Source organism: Pipistrellus hanaki (assembly GCF_964339955.1).
Source record: "Pipistrellus hanaki genome assembly, chromosome: 18".
Classification (NCBI taxonomy): domain Eukaryota; kingdom Metazoa; phylum Chordata; class Mammalia; order Chiroptera; family Vespertilionidae; genus Pipistrellus; species Pipistrellus hanaki.
The window spans coordinates 21,186,211-21,211,712 of record NC_140520.1 but is presented as its reverse complement, the minus strand read 5'-3'; the positions used below and the strand labels follow the sequence as shown (position 1 = coordinate 21,211,712).

Here is a 25,502-nt window from a genome sequence, read left to right as displayed (position 1 = left end):
ACCAGCCCTGGGTCAGAAGGCACAGTTGCAACCCCTGGAGGCAGGTGGTCTTGGGCTGCACACTACCCTCTCCGAGCACCAGGTGACTCATTTCCCAAGCCTGCTCTGCCAGCTCCCCGGGTCGGTATCACAACGTATTTCATGCACCTCAGACCCCATGATTTTATGTACCACAAAAGAAGAAAGAGAAATGCTGTCAGTTAAACTCCATCATGCCACCACTGTGAGACAGGCTGATTCCAGAAATGTCCCAGCCTGAGAAATGTGAGCCTGAGAGGCAATGTGGTGGACAGCAGCACTGTGTACACTAAGACTGGCCCCGTGGCATAGAACTGCGGCCTCAGCCCCCACCTCTAGACGCCAAGCCCTTCCCCTGGAGCACGTTCACATGTGAGTGAAGGAGACAGAAGTCAGTAGGTGCGGGAAGAACGGGGCGAAGTGCCAGTGCTCAGGAGAACAGCAGTGGCCTTCCAGGAATGCTGAAGAGCCACTAAGAATGAGAGATTCGAGGTCTGGGTGGAGAGAGAACAGACGTGCCTTGGCCGAGGGCTCAGCACCTGAGCCCCAGGCATGCAGGTGAGGACACAGAGGGCCTTCTTGGCCAGGCTAATGGAGGACCCTGCTGACCCGACAAATCTCCTTCAACCACACGGCGACCCTTATTCAAAGGCAGTGCTGGGCTCCTGCCTGTCTGCCCTCCACCTTGCCTCACACACCTCGTCCCAGACCCTGTGCAGAAAACAGGCTCGCCTTTAGAAGCACTTCAACCCGTCACAATGCCTCTTAAAATGTGACATCCAAACCACGTACATTGGAGCATCCGGAATAATTATCTATAATACCAACCTAAGTGTCAAATAACTGAAAAAAATGGAGAAATATGCTGTGTCTATCTATTTAACAAAATGCTGATCACTCAGTACAGATTTTAATGAAAATAAGGAGTAATATATAATGCTAGTGGCCCAGTGCACAAAATTCGTGCACATTAAAAGGGAATTAATTAAAGGGAATATTTTAATATTGTTATTTGCCCTTTCTCTATAATAGAAGTGTCAGAGATGAAAGAAAATTAGTAAGATGTATATGAAAATCTTCCTCCTGTCAGAGTCTGGGGCACGCTGCAGGACCCAGAGTCAAGTCCCTGCCCACCCATGAGCACCTCAAAATTGTGCGAGACCCAGACCCAGCCGGCCCCACCCCGATCAAGCCCCGCTAGGTGGAGGGCACAGCCTCAGGTCCCCAGGCCCCAGGTGGGGGGCACAGCCTGACAACTCTCTTCAAGGGGGTGTGCCCTGAGGTCAACCATCACCCCACCTCCACTGTGGGTGCAGCCATCTTGTGACGGTTTGAGGGTTATTTTTGCATATTACCTCTTTATGATATAGTATGCTCTTACTATACTGTGAAAGGCAGCAAAATCCATACAATCTCACTTGTATGTGGAGTTGAGAAAAACAATCAAACTTAGAGTACCAGAGAAAAGAATGGAGGTTAGCAGGGGCTGGAGCGTGGGAAAGGGGGAGCTACCAATCAAAGGGTGCAAACTGTCATCTATAGATGAGTACATTCTGGAGACCTACTGAACAGCATGATGACATAGTTAATAATAATGTATTTTATACTTCAGATTTTCCAAGAGAGAGATATCAAGTGTTCTCACCCCCCTACACACATACAAAAGGTAACAAGGTAAAGTGATGGATATGTTAATTAGTGTGATTGTGGTAATCATTTCACAATGCATTCGTATATCAAAACATCACATGGTACATCTTAACTATATATAATACAATTTTTGTCTGTCAATCATATCCCAACAAAGCTGGAGAAACTAAATAATAAAACATCGCCCAGGGATGTTACATTTTCTATGATCATGGACTTCTGAAACTCTGTATAAATTGAATCTCTATACACCAACATATCTTAAATGCAGTAGAATATCCTTTTAGAAAAACAACCTTCAGAAAATCCTTTTGCAAGGCAACAGGTGTTTTCCAAACATAAATAATCATCCCTATCTATTTATCTGTCCCCTGTATTAAGATGGCTGCCTACAGGCTTCCATTTGTAAATTCCAGTCCATTGCACCTTCAATCTGATCATTGTATCGCAATTGGTGTGAAGGTTAAAAATAGGAGTATTATGTCTATTCCAGGGAGAAATGGATACACGCAAATATTTCCAAGCTCTTACTCCTCTCAGACTTTGCCCATCCTCACGCCCCTGGCTATTCCCTGGAAAAATTTCTACTCCTGCCCTTTTGGTTTATCATAATAGGGGCTCATATTTCTACTCCATTTTCTTCTTTCCCTCACAGGTGTGAACTACCATCTCCTAGATCCTGAATAAGGGAACTTCTATGCTCCCCCAAGGGCCGGGTTTGCCCCTCCCCAGCAGGCACCAAGAACCAACTGTCACAAAGACCGACAGAAAACCATAGAAGCCAAATGAGGCACACCTCTCACCCACCAACCCAAGCCCATCACATAGGCTGCCAATGGGGTTGGATCAGCCCCAGTGCAGGCATGCTCTATTCATTTCCCATGGGAAAGATGATCTGTCAGATACTTAAACAAATGTGCCGCCCATGACTCTGGGTCAGCTGCAATGTGGCATTGCTGTATTAATTTCCAAAGGAATGATTTATCAAACATTAGTGGGACTCAATGTTATGCCTCCGCGTGTTGGAAAATCTGCAAATCATAAAAAACTGTTTTCGGAACATGCGTCTCAACGATCAGCTCTGAAGACAGGGTTGGGGTCTTCTCCTAACTCTGAAAGAAGACTGTATCGGATGCATCTTTTGGTGCATCTTTTAGGGGTGCCCTTCAGGCTAAGACCAGCTGGGACATGTGCTCAGCACTAGCCTAGCACAGGCGGGAATTCAGAAGCAGCAGCAGCCCAACCTTGTCGCCACGGCCCCGCAGACTGCCCCCCTGCACCTCCGCAGAGGACACGCACTCCCCTGCAGGTGGTCGTCTGCGGTCCAGCCCCATGGGAGAGTTTTATCCTCCAACCTCCTTCTCTGCACTTCCTGTCCCACCCATCCCCACCCCAGGTTCGCTGCATCAGCCACTTCAGCACACCACAGCCCCCAAGACAAAGAAGAGACCAGAGGACTCACCCGCTGAGGACCACAATGAAGTCCATGACGTTCCAGCCGTTGCGGAGGTAAGAGCCCTTGTGAAAGATGAACCCCAGGGCCACGACCTTGATACCAGCTTCAAAGCAAAAGATCCCAATGAAATAGGGTTCCGTCTTCTCCTGTGGGATGGGGAGCAGAGGTGCCAGTCAGCGGAGGGCTGTGCTTCGAGAGGAGAGGGAGGCAGGCGAAGGCACTCCCTGGCCTACGCTCTGCTCTGACCTCCCCTCTCTCCTATGGGACAGGCGGAAAGCGAGGGGACTGGAGGACACAGGCTGTGAGCGTCCTTTGTCCTCTCCCCTTGACCTCCCTGTCTCATGTCACTTCACAAGTCCCTTAGGAAGGGAGGGAAGGGAATGGACCCTGTCCCTGCCCTTTCTTCTGGTCTGGCCACTGTGGGGTGTGCACACAGCGTCTGCAATGCCCTCAGCACTTGCTGGGAGCAGGAGTCTGAAAGGCCAGTCATTTTGCCCTCATGCATCCCAATGGGGTTCCTCCTAGCCATTGAGGTCAGAGAGGAGGGAAAGGGCCAGGTGATGGAGCAAAGGAGAAGGGGAATGGAGAAGAGGAGAGGGAAAGAGAGGTGAGAGGAGGCAGGCACATACCAGTCTGCGGGACATTGGGGTCTTGTCATCCTCAGGAAGATGCTGCTCCAGGGCCAAGACGATGCAGTTGGCGATGATGGTGGCCAGGATCATGTACTCAAACGGCGTGGGAAGGAGGAGTTAAGGAACAGATTCACCAAAGAGAGAGCGACACAGCCTCCTAGATGGCTGTGCACGTAAACACACCAACCTGATCAACCCCCATGGTATCTGTGCCATCTTCATGCTCTACTCTAGCACACAGGAGGCAGATGGTCCTTAGCCCAGGAAACTAGAACTATTTCTGATTGGGTGCTGAACACAAAGCCAATCTACACATATAAAAGCCTAAGGGAACCTTACTACTGGACCACCAGGGGGTAGCTATGCAGTGGCCTGACCACCAGGGGGGCAGACGCCAATGCAGGAGCTGCCCCCTGGTGGTCAGTGCACTCTCACAGCCAACCTCCTGTGGTTCCTCCCACCTCCACCCTCCCCACCCCTGGCCGGCCCAGATCGCCTACCAGGCTGAGGGACCCCACCCATGCATGAATTGGTGCACCAGGCCTCTAGTAAAATAATACAGTTGGACATAAGGTACTCTCCAGCTCCTTAGTGAATTCCAAAACACATCCAGGAATTAACTAGAGCTGAAAATGGAAAGAAAGAGGGAGGAAGAGTCTCTGACACCATACAGACCCCTTTTCTTCCTGCAAACCGCTGGCCTGACTGGTGCCTCAGCCAGGACACAGCTGTGGCTGCTGCAGCCTGCAGGAGTCCCAATGGACCCTCTAGGACCTCCGTGCGCCTGAGTTGAAGGGCTCTTGAGAGAGAAACAGCTCCCTCCATGTGAGCTCTCTTCTGTGTTAATAGCCAACGCAGAAACATATGTACAGGGGCCAGGAGAAGCTTGCTTTGCCCCCGCCTTACTGTCCCCACAGAAAACAGGCAGGTCATGAGTCTGAATCCAGGACAGCAAAGCCGGGGCCTCGAGGAGCACAACGACCAATGAATGGGTCTTGCGTTCAGACTTTTTTCCCTGCTGCATTTTTCTGAAGACAGGTGAGGGGGCTCCATTGGGCCTTTTAGAAAAATCAGCTTTATGAAGCTTTGAGTCTGACTCCCGCAGAAAGGTTGTGCCACAAACCCACCGGGAGGCGGAGCGGAGACAGTTAGCAAAGAGCTCTGAGGAGAGTCACTATGCATGCTGGATTTTATTCTTTAACTATTGTTGTGACAAAAACAGTCAGGTGTTGCCACTGGTCTTGCAGAGCAACCTGTGCTCTGGCGGATAGAATCCGGGAGGGAGAGGAGTCGTTGATCTGGCAAAGGGGAGGGAAGGGAAAGGAAGGGACTGCTCTCCTTGTCCCCTGACAAGTCCAGGGTGGCAATGGAAGGTGTAAGGCCCAGAGCACTTTCTGGAGAGCCAGAAGGAGGGCCAGTCCTAACATGACGCCTCCCCGTCCCTGCCATGACCTCGGAGCCGGTGAACATCAACGGCAATGAGCACTCGGGGTGTTGACAGAATGTGCGGCTCAGCTGGCTGCTCACCATGGCTGGTGGCTGGCGAGGCCCCATGCAAACTCGGAAAGCTGCTCCACACGAGCAAGAAGCCCAGGCCAGGGGCTGGGAAATGGGACTGGGAGTGTGCACTGTCTCACACAAGCTACAGAGGTCACACTGGTCTGACTGGAGTCCCCTGAAAACCTTAAAGTGATAACTAGAGACGTAAACATAAATGAGCTCTTAGTTGCTGACCTGCAGGCAAAACAGGTCCTGGCACCTGCCCACCTGCAAGACCTCCACCCATGCCTGGACTGCTGCAGCTCCTCTGCGGCCTCCACACCTCACTCCCACACACACACCTGCATTTTCCTGGTCAGATGAGATGTGTGTACAGCTCCCTGCTAGGATCTTTCAACTCAGCTAGCCGCAAGCCCGAATGGGGATGCATGAGGCTCAGCAGGGAACATGGGGCTAGACTCAAGAAGCTATGGCATCACCACTACAGACGCTCAGGGCACTCAGGGCAGGAGGACGGCTCTGGGACTGGCCAGGTGTATGGGTGGCTGAGAATTCAGGAGGTCTCCATGAATGGTGCTACCTAAGGCCTGGAGGCTAGAATCTAAGGGTGAGAGTTTGGTAATTCAGAGTTTCTGACAAGACCTCATTTCCGTGTCCCTTCCCCATTTCCACAATCCTCTCTCCATGGTCTGACATCTAAAGACCCATTCAGAGCAGCGACTCTTCGGCTAACTATTTTGAAAACTGTCCAAATACACATACCCTTGAGAGGGACATCCCTGTAAGTTTCATAGATCATCTACGGCTCAGGAAAAATTCATGAATGGGGCAATTAAAAGGTGAGATTCTGATGCAGAAGGAAAGGTCTGACTCTAGGAGCGGCATGTGTCTGTAGACTAGACGAAAGAAAGGATGGCGAAGGAGAAATCTTAGGTGAGGACAGCAGGACAGGACATCAGATTCTGGCTGTCCCACCCCTCTCTCTGACAGCCCTCCCTCCATCCTCCTGTCCACTCCTCTTTCTGAAAAAAAAGCACAGAGAGTGGGCACTTGGCGCTTTTGCTTCCTCCTACAATGGCTTTTCTCCTTCTCTCCGGTCACATGTCAAGATCAAACTAAAATGCTACCTTATCTGTAAAGGTTTCTCTCTCTGCCTTGATTGTACAATTTTATTATTTCTCCTATTTATCTCCCTCCAAAACAACAATAACAACAACAACAACAACTATCTCTTAAAACAGGCACAGTGTCATCTCTCCATTGTCAGTGCTTCCAGGACTCCTGGTACACAGTAGGAGCTCACTCAATGTTAAAGGCAGACGTAAATGAATGGGAGCAGCAAACCCCATTGAGGAGCCATCACAAGTCAGGGTTGTAGTCGCTCATGGCTCACGCCAGGGTTTCCTGCTCACCCCCATCCCTGGGACTGACTCAGAGGCACCGCTCCCCTTCCTCCCGCTGGCAGAACCTCAAACCCGATAGAACCTCTACTACATTTCCAAAGGGAAGAGCGTGGACTCAAATAATGGCCCATAGGTCAAGTGAGTGCACCTCGCAGGCTAGATAAAGGTAAGACTTGGGAAGATCAAAGGAAGCTCCAAGTTGCCAAGGCCTCAAGGAACCGGCCCTTCCTGGGACAGGTGGAGGGAGATCTGTCTGGGACCCTGACTCCCCCTTCCCAGGAGTTCCGTGATGTGATTCCCACTCCATTCTGTGCCTGACACTAAACACATTTTGGACAATACCTCTCCCCAGTGTCCATACTGATTGTGGTTTGAAATATTGAACAAACAGGGCTAACAAAGCAATGAGGTGTGGAAGCCTTAGGACAGGGGCTTGGCCTGTCGTACTCTCCTCTGTGCCACTGGGGACCAGCACACGGGGGGCACTCAGCAACAGCACAGGAAAACCAGAGCCTGAGGTATGTTCACAAAAGGTACCTTCCCTGCATGTTCTCCACACTTTTACCCATTTGAACTTTTTGTACTGTACCCTGTGGATACATTAGGAATTCATAAAAAAAAACAAAAACATCATGCACAGAAAATCCCTTTAATGCAATATCCTAATATATAAAAAGCCATGGGCTATCATGACCAAAACAACTGGACAGATGACAGAACAGCAGGCTGCATGGGGCGACAAGGTCAGCAGGGGGGTTAGTGAGGGATGACCAAATGACTGAACAGCAGGCTACATGGGTGACCAGGCTGACAGGAGGGTTAGTGAGGGATGACCAAACAAATGATCAACAGGCTGCGTGGGGTGACCAGGCTGGCGGGGGAGAGGGAGAGTTAGGGGCAACCAGGCCGGCAGAGGGGGGCAGTTGGGGGCGACCAGGCCAGCAGAGGGGGGGCAGTTGGGGGCAACAAGGCCGGCGGGGGTGGCGGGGATAGTTGAGGATGACCAGGTCGGCAGGGGGGCAGTTAGGGGCAATCAGGCCAGTAGGCTGAGGAGTTTAGGGGTGATTAGACTGGCGGGGGCTGGGGGGAGGGGGGGAGGAGGCAGTTAGGGACGATCAGGCAGGCAGGCAGGTGAGCAGTTAGGAACCAGCAGTCCCAGATTGTGAGAGGGATATCCTACTGCAGGTTATGGTGGGGTCTAAACTGGCAGGCAAATGGACATCTTTCTGATTATGAAATCAATTAGAATAATATGTATTTTGAAAAAAGAAAACAATGAATACAAAAACCCACCCCACCCTAAGGGTCTTGGAAATCAGTACAGGATTCCTCAGGGGATCAAACACAGTAGAACAAAGGGACCAGATAAATGAGGAAATGGCCATGAAAGTGCTTTGAAACTTGCAAAAATACCTCCTCTCCCTTACCTGCCTCTGTCTGCTGCTCCCGCCTCATTTCATAAACTTTCCTGGCAACCTCCCCCAGGGCCCCTTCCCTCCTCTCTCCCCCTGAGCCTGCTAATGAGGACCTGTGTTGCTCCAACTTTCTCTGCTGTCTAGCAGCCCTAAGACAATCATTAGGGAAATGGTAAAAATAGGTTCACTTATTGATTTATCTCCTTTACCCAAAGCTCCTTCCTCCAAATGGTTGACTTGTTTCCTTAGCAACACAGCTAATTTGAGCAGCCCTACTTGGCCTGCACACCTGCCATTTGTTCATTTCCTCCGTGAAGCACAGAAAGCTGGGGAGAGGGGCGGGCTGCCCCTCAGACTGCAGTGGTGGTGGTGGTGGTCCTGCTTGTCAACAGAGCGGAGCCCTCCCTCTGCCTGACCCAGCTGAGCCTTCCTATCCCCCCTCAGGGACAGGCCTGGGAAGAACTTAGCGTCAAGCAGCAAAGCTAGGTGCCCCAGGGGCAACATGCAGCCCTAACCCCCTTGGGTCCCCTGTGCTCCCAGCTGCCAGCTCTCAGAGACTGTGGCATCAGAGCAGCATGGAGACTGAAAGTGCTTAGAGGGGCTGAGGGCCACCAGGGACAGCAGACAGAAGAACACTGTGCTCTCTCCCGGACTCCAGGCCTAATGGAGATGGCACTTTTGTGGGGAGCAGCCTGGGGCCACTCGGGCATTGCCTGTCAACTCCTAGGGAGTCTAGAGTAGCCCACAGTCTCAGAGGGAACCATGCCTCACCTCCTGTACCCACATCTGCCCCTCCAAAGATGTCTGTCTCCGTCCACTCCCCTTCCATCCCAGCCCCCTGCGTCTGGATGTCTAATGCCAGGAGCCTCAGAGTCTCAGAAGGCGGCCCAGGTGTCTTTGAGCATATCTTTCCGCCCTTCCCTCACCTGCACATAAATATCATTCTAACAAGTGGGGTGTTGACTCGAAGACTGTTACAGGGAAGGGCCCCGTCTAGTGTGCTACTCCCACAAGCACTTCTAAGAGAACATCTTAAATATGAACGGTAGCAAAAGACAGCTATCCAAGGCTGGCATGTTCTCCTGTGAGAAGACTCGGCCATTCCCGAGACCTGCCATGCAGCGGGGAGAATGAAGCTTGGCAATGGAACCCCGGAGCCAGGGTTCTCACTGCAAAAGTTGCCCAAAGTGGTACTCAGGTCAGGGAAGCCCCCCGGTCACTCCCACAGAACCAAGCAAGAAATGCAAACGGATCAGATGATGAAAGCTCTTTGAAAACGGTAAGATGCTACACAAATCCGACTACATCCATCTTTAAGCGTCAGCTATGGTGCAAGCTTTGGGGGAACGCATCTGTGTGTGCTCACGGCCTCGGAGCGGCCTGGCTGGCTGCAGTCGGGGCGGATGCTGGAGAGGCCCACCGCAATGAGGGATTTAAGAGAAAATTATGGTAATGGGCCTCCGGGAAGAGTGCAAAGACATTTGGCCCAGAACCTCCCGGGACTATGGAAAGCACATCCAAACACCAGTCCCGGAGGAGGATTTATGAAGCTGATGGCTCTGATGCAATTTCTCCTGGTGATTAGAATGGACATTAATCACACCAAGGCCAGGGCTAAACACAGGAGGGTTGAGCCACCACAGAAGTCCGGCTCCAGCTCCTGCGGACCCTGATGGAAGCGCAGTGAGATCATGCTGGTGAGATCATACATCCCTCACATGGGGTGCGAGAACCACACATTTGTCCTGGAAGGACCGACCCGGCCGGCAGCGTCGAAGAGACAGGACCTTGTGTCTAAAACGCAGACTCAACACGAGCCACCAGCAGCATTTCCAGAGTGTGCCTGCTCCCTTCTGGTCTTCCTCACCATCCTTAGAGGCTAGTGTGCCTGGCCAGTCTGCACAGGCCATGAGTAAGGTCCTCAGCCCTCCACAGACTGCAAAGAGAGTTAAAGCCAGTCCTGTTCAAACGGGCCTGAGCCAGCTGTCCTTCCTGAAGGCTGGCTGTGTCACTCTGCCCCAGATCTCACTATGAAGCAGGAGTGAGTATGCAATTCCAACAGAGTCTCTCCTCAAGCCTTCTCCACCCGCCCCGCCCAGGTGAGACACCAGGTAAAGGTAAACAAAGGTCCAAGGAGCCTCGGCCCAGAGGCTCATGTACGTCCCGATGGGCTCCTTCTGGACTTCCTTGCACTGACACTTGTGACTGACGTAGCCCAAAGGACACCGAGGCCCAAAGGGGACTGACCCAGAAGAGGGGATAAGCAGGGCAACTGCATTCCTTGAGGTTCTGAGGGGCCACAGATGAATTTTTCAATCATCCGAACTTATCCATGTGTGGCCACCCTCATATCTGGAGCAAGTCACACCACTGACTCTATTTCCATGTCTTTTCTCAGTTCTTCATTTCAGGTTTCCAGTCTCTGTCCTGGGATGATGGACAAGAGGTGATTGTCACCGAACAGCAAGGGTGAAACCCCTGTGACAATCGTCAGTACACAACTGCATGCCCCGCCACACCCACCCCGGAAAAATGAGGTGTAAGCCTTGCTTACTTGCTGTTGACCCATTTCATGATCATCACTTTCCTTATTGCAATTTTTGTCACCACCCAACCTCACCTTAAAAAAAAAAAAAATCAGTCTGAAAAGCAAAAAAAACCCTTTTCTTTGGAAAAAAAAAAAAAAATGTTAGCATGTGACTTCCAGCCTTAACATCAGTTTTTTAACTTTGGTTTCCATGGTGGTGGATGCAACCTGCCATCACCATGACAACAGCTGCCTCTGTTCAAATTCACCATCTGACAGGCAGTCCTGAACAAACACACTCACGTCTCTCCTCTCTCTCTTTCTTTCTCTCTGTAGCTGTCAAGAAGATGGTAATGCCATTACACCTACTCCTAAAGACTTCGAGCCTAATGAATGAAAGACAAAGGAGGGTAATGATGAGCACACAGCGAAGAGGCAGAGGCCCACGGGCTTTTTGTTGGCCAGCACCGTTCACTGCTCTTAGGGAGGTCAGTGGATTCAGTCATTCAAAACAAAAGATGGTGAGCATTATTACTCTGAATACTGACGTAAAGCTGCATTTAAACTTTCATTGTTTTTAGACCAAAGAATTCCCATCTGACTCCCATGTCCCTGCCCTCTGTATGAAGCGAGCAAAATTCACATTATTGCTACTTTGCTTAACCAATACTGAGGTCAATTCCAGACTCATCCGACCCCAACTGCAAAGACAGGGTGGGCAGTGGCAGCTCTAAGGCCTGAAGACAGTACCTGCTTGTCTCGTCTTCTGCCCCAGTTTACCATGTCAGATGAATCTTAACAAATCCACTTTTTATGTGTCTGACTGAATCCTGGACTCAAAACGCTGTCATGCGATGCAGGGTTTCGGTGAGCCAGAGACAGGTGATTGAGCCGTGCAGAAAAGGGAAGAAAGCAAAGGGGAATATCAAAGGCCTCTGGAAGGAAACAAAACAGCAGTGGGAAAATTACCTGTTTTGGAAACCACACTGTGCTTTGATGACACTCTGAGGCGTTGGAGCCCATCAAGGGTTCTGGCAGGAACGCGGGAAAGAAGAGTGTGGGCTGCAATCAGCAACCACACCCAGGACGGCACCCTCGTTCCTGCTGGCACTCACTTGGTGGGGAGTCAGACTATACAGAGAAAATGAAAAGCCTCTGGTGAAAGAGTTCACAGGTGGTCTAGCGGATTTTGTTTTCCTTTCAAAACCCTGCAATGTACCCCAGTGTTCAAGGATACTGACTGAGCCCCCAAGTCACATGAGAAAACACAGAAAGCACAAAGGATGCTCAGCTTGGAAAGGGAAGACTGGAGAGGGTCCTCAGAGGGGTTTGCAAATATCTGCAGGACTAGCTTATAATAGGGGTCAGATGTTGCCTAAGTTATTCCGAAGAGAAGGACTCAGATCAAAGGGTGGAATACCCACCCAGAGGCAGACTGGGGCAATGCACAGAAGTTTCACTATTCCACAGGTGAATGGACTATGTATTTCGTCAAGTAGCAAAGTGTTACACTAACAAGTGTTTACTAAAGAGACAAAAGCCCTGATGTGTAGCATTTGGCAGTTTCTGGAGTCTAAATGGCTCTCCATGGCCAAATTGAAGCTCACCACCTTGACATCAATGTGTATGAATTTGGGAAGAGACACACACGATGGATTACCCAAGAGCTGGGATGAGCCAGTTCCAGAACACCATTTACTGTAAGCTCTGTATCTCTTACAGCCCTTTAAGGATACCGAGGAAGAAATTCCTATATCTGATAGCAGTTGAGCTGGATCAACCTTCATATACATACGGGTTAACAGATGGATAGGAAGCAAGACCTTTGAGTCCTCAGTCTCTTGTTCAAGGGCCTCTGCATTAGCATGGCTCACGCTGGCTCTGTCCCTTAGCCTCAAGTCGTCCCCTTAGCTAGACCTGAGTTCATAAAGTCTGCAGCATCACCCTTATCATAGAAAGCTGGTACCTGTGTATCTGGGTGTATGCCAGAAGCAGCAGTATGAATGAATTGCTGGTGCCATGAAACGTAAGAATTAACCACCCCGTTCTCTCAGGCTGAATTCGTGAATACCCAGGGGGCTCCTGCTATTTCACCGTAGCCTACAAAGGAAGTGGGACGAATCAGCCAGGACACGTGATGAAAGCATAGCCGAAGAAGCAAATCAGATAAAAAGCTCACACCTCAATCAGTGGGTCTCAGGCTTGGCTGCACAGCCAACTGAATAGACTGTCCTTCCCCCATTGCATGTTCTTGCTGCCTTTATCAAATATTAATTGGCCATCAATGCATGAGCTTATTTCTGGGCTCTCTATTCTGTTCCACTGTTCAATGGGTCTGTTTTTATGCCAATACTATGCTGTCTTGATTACTTATGGCCTTGTAATATAGGTTGATTTCAGGTAGTGTGATTCCTCCAACTTTGTTCTTCTTTCTCAAGATTGCTGTGGCTATGCGTGGTCTTACTTGGTTCTACATACTAATAAGTATTTGGAAATTTGGTTTTTGATAGGAATTGCACTGAATCTATAGATTGCTTTGGGTAGTATGGACACTTTAATGATGTCAATTCTTTCTATCCCAGAACACAAGATATGCTTTGTATTTTCCTCTATTTCTTTCTTCAGTATCCTATAATTTTCTGAATACAGGTCCTTTACCTTCTTGGTTAAATTTATTCCTAGGTATTTTTTATGCAATTGTAAATAGGACTGTTTTCTCAGTTTCCCTTTTTGACAGTTCATTACTGGTGTATAAAAATGCCACCCATGCCAAAACCGGTTTGGCTCAGTGGTAGAGCATCGGCCTGCAGAATGAAAGGTCCCGGGTTCGATTCTGGTCAAGGGCATGTACCTTGGTTGTGGGCACATCCCCAGTATGGGGTGTGCAAGAGGCAGCTGGTCCATGTTTCTCTCTCATCGATGTGTCTAGCTCTCTATCTCTCTCCCTTCCTCTCTGTAAAAAATCAATAAAATATATTTTTAAAAATTTTTTGAAATTCCACCCATTTCTAAATATTAATTTTGTATCCTGCTACTTTATTGAATTCATTTATTAATTTTGCTAGGTTTTTGGTGGAATCTTTAGAGTTCTCTATTGTACGGGATCACGTCGCCTGCATATAATAACAGTTTTACTCCTCCCTTCCCAATTTGGATGCCTTATCATCTGATTATTATTTCTTATCATCTGATTTCTGTGGCCAGAACTGTCCGTATTTTGTTGAATAAGAGTGGTGAAAATGGACATCCCTGTTTTCTTCCAGATCTTAAGGGAAACACTTGCTGGTTTTGCCCATTGAGTTGGCTGTGGGTTTGTCATATATGGCCTGTATTACGTCAAAGTATGTTCCCTCTATTCCCACTTTGCTGAGAATTTCTATTATAAATTGGTGCTGGATTTTTATCACATGCTTTTCCTGCATCTATTGATAAGAACATGTGATTTTTATCCTTCATTTTGTTTATGCGGTGTACCATGTTTATTGATTTGCAAATACTGTTTTAAACTTTCATCCCCAGAATAAATTCCACTTGATAATGGTGTATGATCTCTTTAATGTATTGCTGGATCTGGTTTGCTAACATTTTGTTGAGGATTTCAACATCTATGTCCATCAGGGTTATCAGCCTATAATTTTCTTTTCTTGTAATGTCTTTACCTAGTTTTGAAATTAGGATAATGTTGGCCTTTTAAAATGAGACTGGGAGTCTTCCTTCCTCTTGCAGCTGTTAGAATAGTCTGAGGAAAATAGGTGTCATTTTTTTTCTTTGAATGTTTGGTAGAATTCAACTGTGAAGCCATCTGGTCCAGGACTTTTGTTTGTTGGGAGATTTTTAATTACTGCTTTGATTTCATTAGTTGTAATCTGTCTATTCAAATTTTCTGATTCTTCCTGATTCAGTTCTGAAAGATTGTATTTTTCTAGGAATTTATTCATTTCACCCAGATTGTCCAATTTGTAGGCATATAGTTTTTCGTAATATTTTCTTACAGTCCTTTGTATTTCTTTGGTGTCAATTGTTCCTTCTCCTCTTTCATTTCTGATTTTATTTATTTGGGTCCTCTCTCTTTTTTTTCTTAATGAGTCTAATTAAAGTTTGTCGATCTTGCTTATCTTTTCAAAGAACCAGCTCTTGGTTTCATTGCTATTTTGTACTGTTTTTTCTGACTTCATTTTTGTTTACTTCATCTCTGATCTTTATTTCCTTTCTTCTACTTATTATGGGCTTTGTTTGTTGTTCTTTTTCTAGTTCCTTTAAAGTGTAAAGTAAAATTGTTTATTTGAGATTTTTCTTGTTTCTGGAGATAGGCCTGCATTGCTATAAATTTACCTCTTAGGACTGCTTTTGCTTTGTCCCATAGATTTTTTTGGTTGTTGTGTTCTCATTTTCATTTGTTTTAAGGTATCTCTTGATTTCTTCCTTGATCTCATTGTTAATCAGGTCAGTGTTTAGTAACATGTTATTTAGCTTCCGTATCTTTGTGTGTTCTTCAGTTTTTTGCATGTGATTGATTTCTAGGTTCATACCAATATGGCCAAAGAAGATGTTTGATATTATTTCAATTTTTTTTTTTTAATTTACTGAGACTTGTTTTGTGTCCTAATAAGTGGTATATCCTAGGAAATGTTCCATGGGAAGTTGAAAAAAATGCATATCCTGCTGTTTTAGGGTGACAGTCCTACTTTTTCTTAGGTCTTTTCTTATTAATCATGTTCTGTATATCCAACCTCCTATGCCCCAACCCAAGAGAAACACCAAAAATATATACTTGCTAACTAATAAAAGGATGAGAAAGCCCCAGACAAGGAGGAGGGGCTGGAAGAAAAGTGATTGTGCAGAGAAAGAGTAATGAGGAGAGAAAAGAGGAAATGTGATCAAAAGTAGCCCCGGACTTAGAATCAGGAGCCCTGGGTTCCAAGTCTCTGCTTTGTACTAAAAGACCTGTGGTCAGTCATTTAACCTCTCTGGCTCTCAGCCTTCTTATAGATAATTGAGGATTTAATTAGAGTTTCTCTTAGGTCTCTATAACTCTAATATTCTATTATTCTGCTGTGCTGAGAGGTAACATGATTGAAATAAAAATCAGGGAGAAAGAAGGAGCACCTGTTATTACAGTTGAGAGAAACCATTTTTGGTGAAGTTACTAATGAGGACACCCAACAATAAATTCAAAATTAAAATCCCACCACACCCAGGAATACCTTTAAAATATATAAGTCAATGGCAATATTACTAAATTTTCAAGAATAGGAGCTCCATGGCAAGATGTTCCTAACATCTCGAAGAGATGGTTAATGATAGCTTAGAATCCTCAGAATGGTAGCCTGGGGGTGAACATAAGGCTGCTTTTCAATAAACCTATTGAAAGCCTTTTCTATACTCTCTATTTGGATAGTAAAGTTTTGTTTTTTTTCCTGCAGCCACCTGTGCCCTCAACACCTACTTCCTTAACAAGCTGCAAAAGCAGAAGCCTTCAGTGGGGTGCAAGTTCAAGAAAAAGTCATTAAATTGCCTCCTCCACACCACACTATGGGAACCCTGCAAAAGAGGACTGATTAAGGAAATATTCACAAAGTTTTATAAAAATCAAGGTCCTTTGCTGAGTGACAAAGGAAGTGTGACAGTGGAGCTTTTGGTGAAGCCAAGACAACACAGCCAAGGACCCAATTCCAACTCAAGCTTACGTTCCAATGACACCCAGCAAAATGTCTCAGGCCCATTTCATGATGACTCTGATGATGGGGTAAGAGGTCTCTGCTCTTCTCCCATCTGTCAATCCTTTACTCCTCCATGGGTTTAGTCTCATAGGTGGTGGGTCCTACAGATGCAGGCAGGCAGTTCACAGTGTCATCCTAAAGAGGGAACAGCACCTGCTAGTCTTCTGGCCTGATCTGAGGCAGTGCTGTACAAAGAATGGGAAGAGACCAGCCAATGGAATCTGTCAGACCACATCTCCCAGTGGCCTTGAGCTAACCAGCAATAAAATGAGAACACAGCACTGGGTTAAATGCTCTGTGTCTCTACAGCACACTGTAGAGAGTGTCAGCCAAACAACAGGCATTCATTATGTCCTTTCCAGGGATACATTCTGAGAAATGGATGACTCTCCAGACCTGGACCATAACCCTAAAAAATACTAGTAAAATATTATGGCAAAAATACATGAAGGTAAGAGAGACATGAGAAACCTCATCATTGTGCAGGGTTGTTCTGAACCCAGCCTCTTTCACAATGGAAATGTGGGAAGCTGTTAGAGCAGTGGTTCTCAACCTTCCTAATGCCACAGCCCTTTAATACAGTTCCTCATGTTGTGGTGACCCCCAACCATAAAATTATTTTCGTTGCTACTTCATAACTGCAGTTTTGCTACTGTTATGAATTGTAATGTAAAGATCTGTGTTTTCTGATGGTCTTAAGCTCTACAGGTTGAGAACTGCTAGCAGGGTTGCCAATATCTGTGTTTTCCGATGGTCTTAAGTAACCCTATTAGCGGTTCTCAACCTGTTGATAGCGACCTGTAGAGCCTAAGAGCACCGGAAAGCACAGATATTTACATTACAATTGATTAACAGTAGCAAAATTACAGTCATGAAATAGCAACAAAATAATTTTATGGTTGGGGGTCACCAAAACATGAGGAACTGTATTAAAGGGTCTTGGCATTAGAAAGGTTGAAAACCACTTTGTTAGACAGTTCTCATTTCCCCAAATCTATTCCTTCATTTTGCTCTTTGAGCCTGTCTGCTGATGTTTGAAACAGAAATGAACTCAGTCTTTCTGAGCCTGAACATCCAAGGTGGGCACTTGTCTGTTACTCCCTAGTCATCACCAGGGAAAGAAGCTCCACAGAACTTTGTGGGAGGAAGGGCAGATGGTGATCTCAAAAATAAATAAACACATACATACACAACTATCTATGAGAAGGGAGCATTATCTTGCCAAAATGCCCAGATCCTCTGAGTTTCATAGGCCCATGTTCCCCACAACTGCCCCTTCCTCATGTTACCACCCACCCCACCTCCAGACAAGCCCACACCCTTCAACTGCTCCTCAGATTAACAGGCCAGAACACATGCCTCCTTGAGCATCCATATGGCTGTTATTTCATAAACACAAAATCCCATGCAAATACAATCCGAAATTGGCAGAAAGAAGGAACAGGCAGCTTCTTTCTTTCTTCCTTTCTTCCTTTCTTCCTTTCTTTCTTCCTTTCTTTCTTTCTTTCTTTCTTTCTTTCTTTCTTTCTTTCTTTCTTTCTTTTTTTTCTTTCTTCTTTCCTTCCTTCCTTCCTTCTTTCCTTCCTTCCTTCCTTCCTTCCTTTCTTTCTTTTTTTGAGGTCCACTCCCCAATTTCTTTTGGGTCTTCAGCTTGGACTCCAGAAACCAAGGGGCTCACCCTAGAACTCTATTCTATTCACATCCACACCACTCTCCAGTTTCCTCAGGTAAAATGTCTTTTAGTGTCCTGGTCAGATGACCTTCAACAGGTTTATTAGGCAACTGTCCAAGGTCTCCAAGACACGGAGAGTTGATCTATCCCTCTCACATCCCTCCAATCTTTCAAGATTCTTCCTCCATAGTTCACAGAGTCCAACCCACAGCAGGGACACTAAATACCCACCAACCTGCACAGACAGAGAATAGTCAGCTAGGAGGCTGGCAACCCCTGAACAGAAAACATCCCAGAGGCCAAGGTGGGACTCCAGGAGGGATCCTTTTATAGGCCACCAGACAAGCCATCTGAAAGTCCTGGTTACCACTTACACACCAACAAAAACAAAATTGAGTGAGCTTGTTTCAAGTTGATGGTTTTGAGTATCTGATCCATTTTTTATCAAAAGACTGCTGGAAAAATTCTGTACCATTGCTGTGCCTGAAGATATTTTTCCTAGGTTATAAATCCAGTGTGTCCTTAGGGATGATATTGGTATAAAATCAGCAGTAGAAACATACACAGAAGGACAGGTTCTTATGTAGATGTTTAAAAACTTATCTCACAAAATATAAGTCCGGTAACTTTGAATGTAGATGTTTAAAACTTATCTTACAAAATGTAAGCCCGGTAACTTTGAGAAGAGACAGAAAGACTCGTGGGAAGACCCTCTAGCTACAGTGGTTGAGAGCTGGGGTTCTGACCCAGGCCTCCAGCTCTCACTCCCTGAGTAAACGGGCCAATGTGTTACCCTATCCAGGCCTTAATCTCCCAACTGTGAGAGAGAGAAAACAGAATGCTTATCTCTGTAGGAATAAATGCAATAGCACATGCAGAGCAGTAATCCGGCACCTCGTAAATAATAAATGTTAAATAATAAATAGATCTTTGTGACTATCAACATTAGCACTAATATCTAACATGTTCATGAAGGGCTTGCATACACATCAGCTGAGGCTCCCTCAGACATTCTTGGGAGATGATCTCACCAAGCTCACACCTGAAGACTCTGAGGCTCGGAGAGGTTACAAGACCAACATGAGGTCACGTAAACAGTATCTGACAGTGTTCGCGTGGAAACCTGACAAGACTCAGGAGAAAGTAGATGGCATTGTAAGAAGGGGAAAACATAGCTGCACGGGTTTAATGTTGACTCATCCAGAACTAACCAGATACTAACAGCTAAGATTTATTCACAGTTTACTTCGTGCCAGACATTGTTCTACCATTTTACATGTGTTATCTCATCTGATCCTCACAAAAATCCTAGGAGAAACACCCTCTTTCCATTTTGTTTGAAGAGTCAGAGGCACAGCAAGGTTAAGAAGTTCCCCTAGGCACACAGCTAGGAAGTGGTGGAGGTGGTACCAAAATTTGAATCCAAGGGCCATGTGTGAAACCATGATGCTCTCCTGCTCCCAAAGCTGGGATGATAAACCCTAAACTCTAGAGCAAAGCCTTTATCTGCTGGGCTCAGGGCTAGATGACATCTAATATCCATTAAACTCCTGAGATTCTGGGGTTCGACACTTCTCTTCTCATGTAAAGAGATAAAAGATTGTCTCAATGAATCACTGGAAATGATACCTACAGTGGACTTTGAAGAAAGCAAGTTGCTACATTCCAGCCTAAAATAGACATGAAATAGTCATAAAAGTGTGTATTGATTTCAGCAAAGCATGTGACAAGGCTATCTCCCACAGAATTCTTACAGACAAAATAGAGAAATGTCAGCCACTAAAGCCCAGTTCGGAACATCTGAGAAAGGTTGAACAGTCGACGAGCACTGATCAATGCTCTGATGAGGAGCAGAAGAAAGGCCCCCAATTCTAACCATATTTTTATCAATTATCTCAATGAAAGCATAAAGGATGTGCTCTCTGCTGATGGCCCAAAGCCCAGGGTGGAGAGCTCACTCATTAAACAGCAGCAGGTCTACAGTCCCTGTGTAACGGAAATCACTTGAACTTTGGACTCAGACCACCTCGGGTAAATGCCTTAATCTTCCTCAGCCTCAGTTTTCCCATCATTAAAATGGGGATAACAATGATCTCATTAGACTGTCTTGTTAAAATTCAGAGTCTGAAGTTTGGTGGACACTCAATGAATGTTAATTCCCTGTCCCCACTGGAAAAAGATTTCTACAGGATGGGTTGTTGGACCCAAAGCAAGAAGATTAAATGTATTTGAAATAAACAAAGACTCCTGAATTTAGATTCAAAAATTAAATTGAATGAGAACAGTGCGGAAAAACTAACTCTGTCATCAATTCATATTAAGAGATTCAGGATTTTTAGCTGACTACAACCTCATCTAGTCAGAAATAGAATGCTATTTCTTAAAAATATAAAATTTAAAAACTGAACTAAACTAAAAAAATTATCTGAATTCGAACAAATACATTAAATGCCTATGTTCATTACTGTTCTATGTTCTGATAATTTAAAAAATGAATAGATAATGCCCTCTCTCTTGCAAGAATTTTAAGTCAATATTAAAGCTGCATAAGTGTTTGAATAAAAATCAGGTGCCATAGGGAAGCCCAGGGAGAGAGTTGACTTACTCTGCTGAGAGACATCAAGGAAGGCTTCCTGGATGAAATAATCTCTGAGTTTTAAAGCCCAGAAGCCAGGGTGAGAGAAGACATTCCAAACAGAAGCAGTATCAAGTGCACAGGCACAGAGGTCTGGGAGAGGGTGGTGCCTTCAGGCATTGGTGCCCCTGAGACGGCTGGAGAGAAGGTAGTTATGGTGGCTGAGGCAGGCTGGGGCTGGAGAGAAGGTGATAATGGTGGCTAAGGCAGGCTGTGGCTGGATTGAAAGTGGTTATGGTGGCTGAGACAGACTGTGGCTGGATTGAAGGTGGTTATGGTGGCTGAGGAGGGTTTGGCTGGATTGAAGGTGATTATGGTGGCTGAAGCAGGCTGTGGCTGGATTGAAGGTGATTATGGTGGCTAAGGTAGGCTGTGGCTGGATTGAAGGTGAATATGGCGGCTGAGGCAAGCTGTGACTGGATTAAAGGTGGTTATGGTGGCTGAGGCAGGCTTTGACTGAATTGAAGGTGGTTATGGTGGCTGAGGCAGGCTGTGCCAAGTGCAGAGTGAATCCTGAGGAGCCCTGCAGCCCAGGCTGGGAAAACATGCCCAGTTCCCAAGCAAACAAATGACAGAACCCAGACAGGAACTGTGGCTTTCTGACTCATTAGCTAGCCTCGCTACCTCTGCTGTCCTATACAACAACCACTAGTCGTGTGTGGCTATTTAAATTATTTAAAATGAAATAAAACTTAAACTTTAGTATTCAGCCACAATAGCCATATATCAAGTGTTCAAGAACAACATGTGGCTGGTGGCTACCTCACTGAACAGCACAGATAAAAAAAACATCATATCCATCATCACAGTAGCCTCTAGCCAACCGCACTGTTCAGTGCCATAAGACGATGAAGTGAACACAAAGTAGGTTTGGTCTGTATTGCTTCATAGGACAGAAAGAGGAAACAACAAGCAGGTAGAAACTACAAAGAGAATAGCTCAACTTCCTACACCTGAAGTATTTTAGTAATAGAAGGGCACCCTGTCCCTGGAAGCTTGATGGCCAGCTCTCAGGGTGATGTGGGAAGAGTTCCTGCATTGAGTTCATGCTCATTGGCTCGTAGGCTTGTGTTACATCGTGACCCTCTGCTGACGCACTAGTACAAACACGTCTCTGTCGAATTCCTGCCGTACTGGTACCTAAAGGATATAATGATATTGGGGTAGGAGTCACTATTCCTGTCATCCCAATATGCCAGAATGTGGGAATTTTCTAGCACAGTCAGCATTTTTAAACTGTAATCCATGGACCACACCCCCCAAAAAATGAATACAAAATTGTATGCGTTATCTTTTCAGGAAAAGAGGAGTCCATAACATCGATCAGATTTCTGTAGGATTTGTGTTCCTAATACAGAAAGCAAATAAATACTGTACTGGAGAGACCTCGTAATTTCTATTCCCCAAAAAGATTCATCTAGATGTCATCTAGACAGCCACTCAGGTCGTTCCCAACTCTCAAATTCCATTGTCTAAACCACATGTGTCAAATACAAGGCCCGCGGGCCAAATCCAGCCCGCCAGGCCTTGCAATGTGGCCTGCACCGCGCTGTCATCACTGCACTCCGCTGTCAGTTTATGACATTGTCAGTTTATGACTGTTCAGTAAACCATTCGGCCCGCGATTTAGGCTGGATTTTAGATTTTGGCCCCTTCTCTGATTGAGTTCGACACCCCTAGTCTAAACCAATTAGAGACCATCACCCTGCAACTGAACAGTTTCAAGTCAACACATCCCTCGACTTTATCAAGAAGAATGGAGATGGGGGTATCAATGAGCATGGAAACAGCCCAAGGCACAAAAAGAGGAAAATTCAGTCAAGCTCGGGAAGGATGTCAACCTCTAGCTGAGATGCCTATTGGAAGCTCTCGGAAATTTCGGTGGTTCATTTCATTTCCAACGTCAGCTTACAGAAACACTGCACACCAATTAGATGCAATACAGCTTAGCAGCTGGAGAACCTACCCAGCAAATCGAAGGCCTACTGAGCTATCCATCCACTTAAAAATAATTACTTTGTTCCAGCCACCACCTGGCAATATGACAACTATACCAGGATTCATCTCCAAGTCCTACAGTATTACCAAAGTTGAAGAAAGGATTACGTCTACAACCAGGCAGAGATTCCTGTTATCTGGTATAGCTAGAGAAGAATGCTTGGGTTAATTTAACAACAACAACAACAACAAAAAGTGCTAAAGAGCTACTTTACATAATCAATATGGATTATAATTTGCAAAAGCTGTGAATACAATAAAGTGCATACACCGCTCAAACAATGCTGAACATAATGCAGTGAATGCTTTATTGGCAGCATTCAGAGAGCACTAGGCACTTTGTGGTGCCTGGGGGCCAGCGGTACACATCTCATTTGTTATTATACTACAGATCTCTGGGTGCCAAATAATAAAGAGTTCTGTGTAACAAATTGCCAGATAGCAACAAACACTGTGTACTTTTTGCACAGCTTGTGTTGAGTAACACAGAACCTGGCATGATCCTTAGCAAGACTGCGAAGTAGGAAAAGCTTGTTTCCAGATTCTCATGAAATAACCCTGCAATCCTCTACCAGCCAGGTCGTGTCCTCACTGCCTTCTAGCCATCTCCTCTCCCGGCACTAGGCCCACACCTGGCCCTACAAGTTCAAGTCAGTGCATCAATAGACCCGTAACAGGTAAAAAAGAAGGAAATAATAAATACTAGAGAGAAAATAAAAGACATAGAGACTTTTTTTTAAAGTACAAAAGATCGCTGAAACCAGCTTGGCTCAGTGGTAGAGCGTCGGTCTGCAGACTGAAGGGTCCGAGGTTTGATTCCGGTCAAGGGCATGTACATTGGTTGCAGGCACATCCCTAGTAGGGGGTGTGCAAGAGGCAGCTGGTCGATGTTTCTCTCTCATCGACGTTTCTAGCTCTCTATCTCTCTCCCTTCCTCTCTGTAAAAAATCAATAAAAATATATATTTTTTTTAAAGTACAAAAGCTCAATGAAAACAAGAGCTGGTTCTTTGAAAAGATAAATGAGATTGACAAACCGTTAACCAGATTCATCAAGAAAAAAAGAGAGAGGACCCAAATAAATAAAATCAGAAATGAAAAAGGGCAAATAACAACTGACACCAAAGAAATACAAAAGATTGGGAGAAAACATTATGAATAACTATAAGCCAAAAAAATTAAACAACCTGGGAGAAATGGATAAATTCCTAGAAACATACAATCTTCCAAAACTGAATCGAAGAAAATCCTAAGGACAGATTACAACTAATAAAATCAAAGCAGCCGAAACTGGTTTGGCTCAGTGGATAGAGCGTTGGCCTGCGGACTGAAAGGTTCCAGGTTCAATTCCAATCGAGGGCATGTACATTAGTTACGGGCACATCCCCAGTAGGGGGTGTTCAAGAAGCAGCTAATGGATGATTCTCTCTCATCGATGTTTCTAACTCTCTATCCCTCTCTCTTCCTCTCTGTGAAAAAATCAATAAAATATTTTTTAATGAATTAAATAAATAAATAAATAAAATCAAAGCAGTAATAATAAACATTTAAAAGATAAAATTCTCAGCAAACAAAAGTTCAGACCAGATGGCTTCACTGGTGAATTTTACCAAACATTCAAGAAGAACTGACACCTATTCTTCTCAAACTATCCCAAAAAATTCAAGAGGAAGGAAGACTCCCAAGCTCATTTCACCAGGCCTGCATTATCCTAAGTCGAAAACCAGATAGAGACACTACAAAGAAAGAAAAAATTATAGGCCAATATCCCTCAAGAATATAAATCCAGAATCCTCAACAAAATATTAGCAAATTGGATCCTGCAATATATTAAAAAGATAACACACCATGATCAAGTGGGATTTATCCCAGATGTGCAAAATTGATACAATATTTGCGAATCAATAAACGTGATACTCTACATAAACAAAATGAGGTAGAAAAATCACATGATCATATCAATAGATGCAGAAAAGCATTTGATAAAAATCCAGCACCCATTTGTGATAAAAGCTCTCAGCAAAGTAGGAATAGAGGGAACATACCTCAACATAATAAAGGTCATGTATGACAAACCCATAGCTAATATCATACAATGGGCTAAAGACAGTTTATTAAATAAATGGTGTTGGGAATATTAGACAGATACGGGGGGGGGGGGGGGGGGGAAGGAAACCTTTTAGACCACCCCTTTATACCATACACAAGAATAAATTCAAAATGGATTCAAGACTTAAATGTAAGCGGTGAAACCATAAAAATCCTAGGAGAAAACATAGGCAGTAAAATCTCAGACATTTTTTGTAGCAATATTTTTTTCTGATATATCTCCTCAGGCAAGGGAAACAACAGAAAAAATAAACAAATTCGGCTACATCAAACAAAAAAGATTTTGCACAGCAAAGGAAACCATGGACAATTCACTGATTGGAAGAACATGATACATCTGATGAGGAGTTAATATCCAAATTTATAGAGAACTTATACAACTCAATACAAAGAAAGCAAACAATCCAATTTAAAAATGGGCAAAGGACCTGCATAGACACTTCTCCAAAGAAGACATACAGATGGTTAATGACATATGAAAAGATGCTCAGTGTCACTGATCATCAGAGATGCAAAGTAAAACCACAATGAGATATCACCTCATGCCTGTCAGGATGGCTATTATCAATAAAGTAATAAGCATCAAGTGCTGATGTAGAGAAAGGGAACCCTCGTGCACTGCTGGTGGGAATGCAGATTGGTGCAGCCACTGTGGAAAACAATACGGTGTTTCCTCAAAAGACTTAAAATGAAACTGCCTTATGACCCAGCGATCCCACTTCTGGGAATATAGTTGAAGAAACTTGAAATGTTACTTTAAAAATATAT

At 45.3% G+C, this 25,502-nt stretch overlaps 1 protein-coding gene across 1 annotated transcript in view; it reads right to left on the bottom strand.

The window, feature by feature from the left end:
* CACNA1E (calcium voltage-gated channel subunit alpha1 E) overlaps positions 1-25,502 on the bottom strand; it is a 370,106-nt gene that overhangs the window by 228,125 nt on the left and 116,479 nt on the right. The window contains exons 5-6 of the mRNA XM_084866127.1: positions 3,754-3,860; positions 3,131-3,270 (exon numbers count right to left, since the gene is read on the bottom strand). Of these exons, the coding sequence (XP_084722253.1) occupies positions 3,131-3,270; positions 3,754-3,860 (247 nt within the window). The remainder of the gene's footprint in view (positions 1-3,130; positions 3,271-3,753; positions 3,861-25,502) is intronic.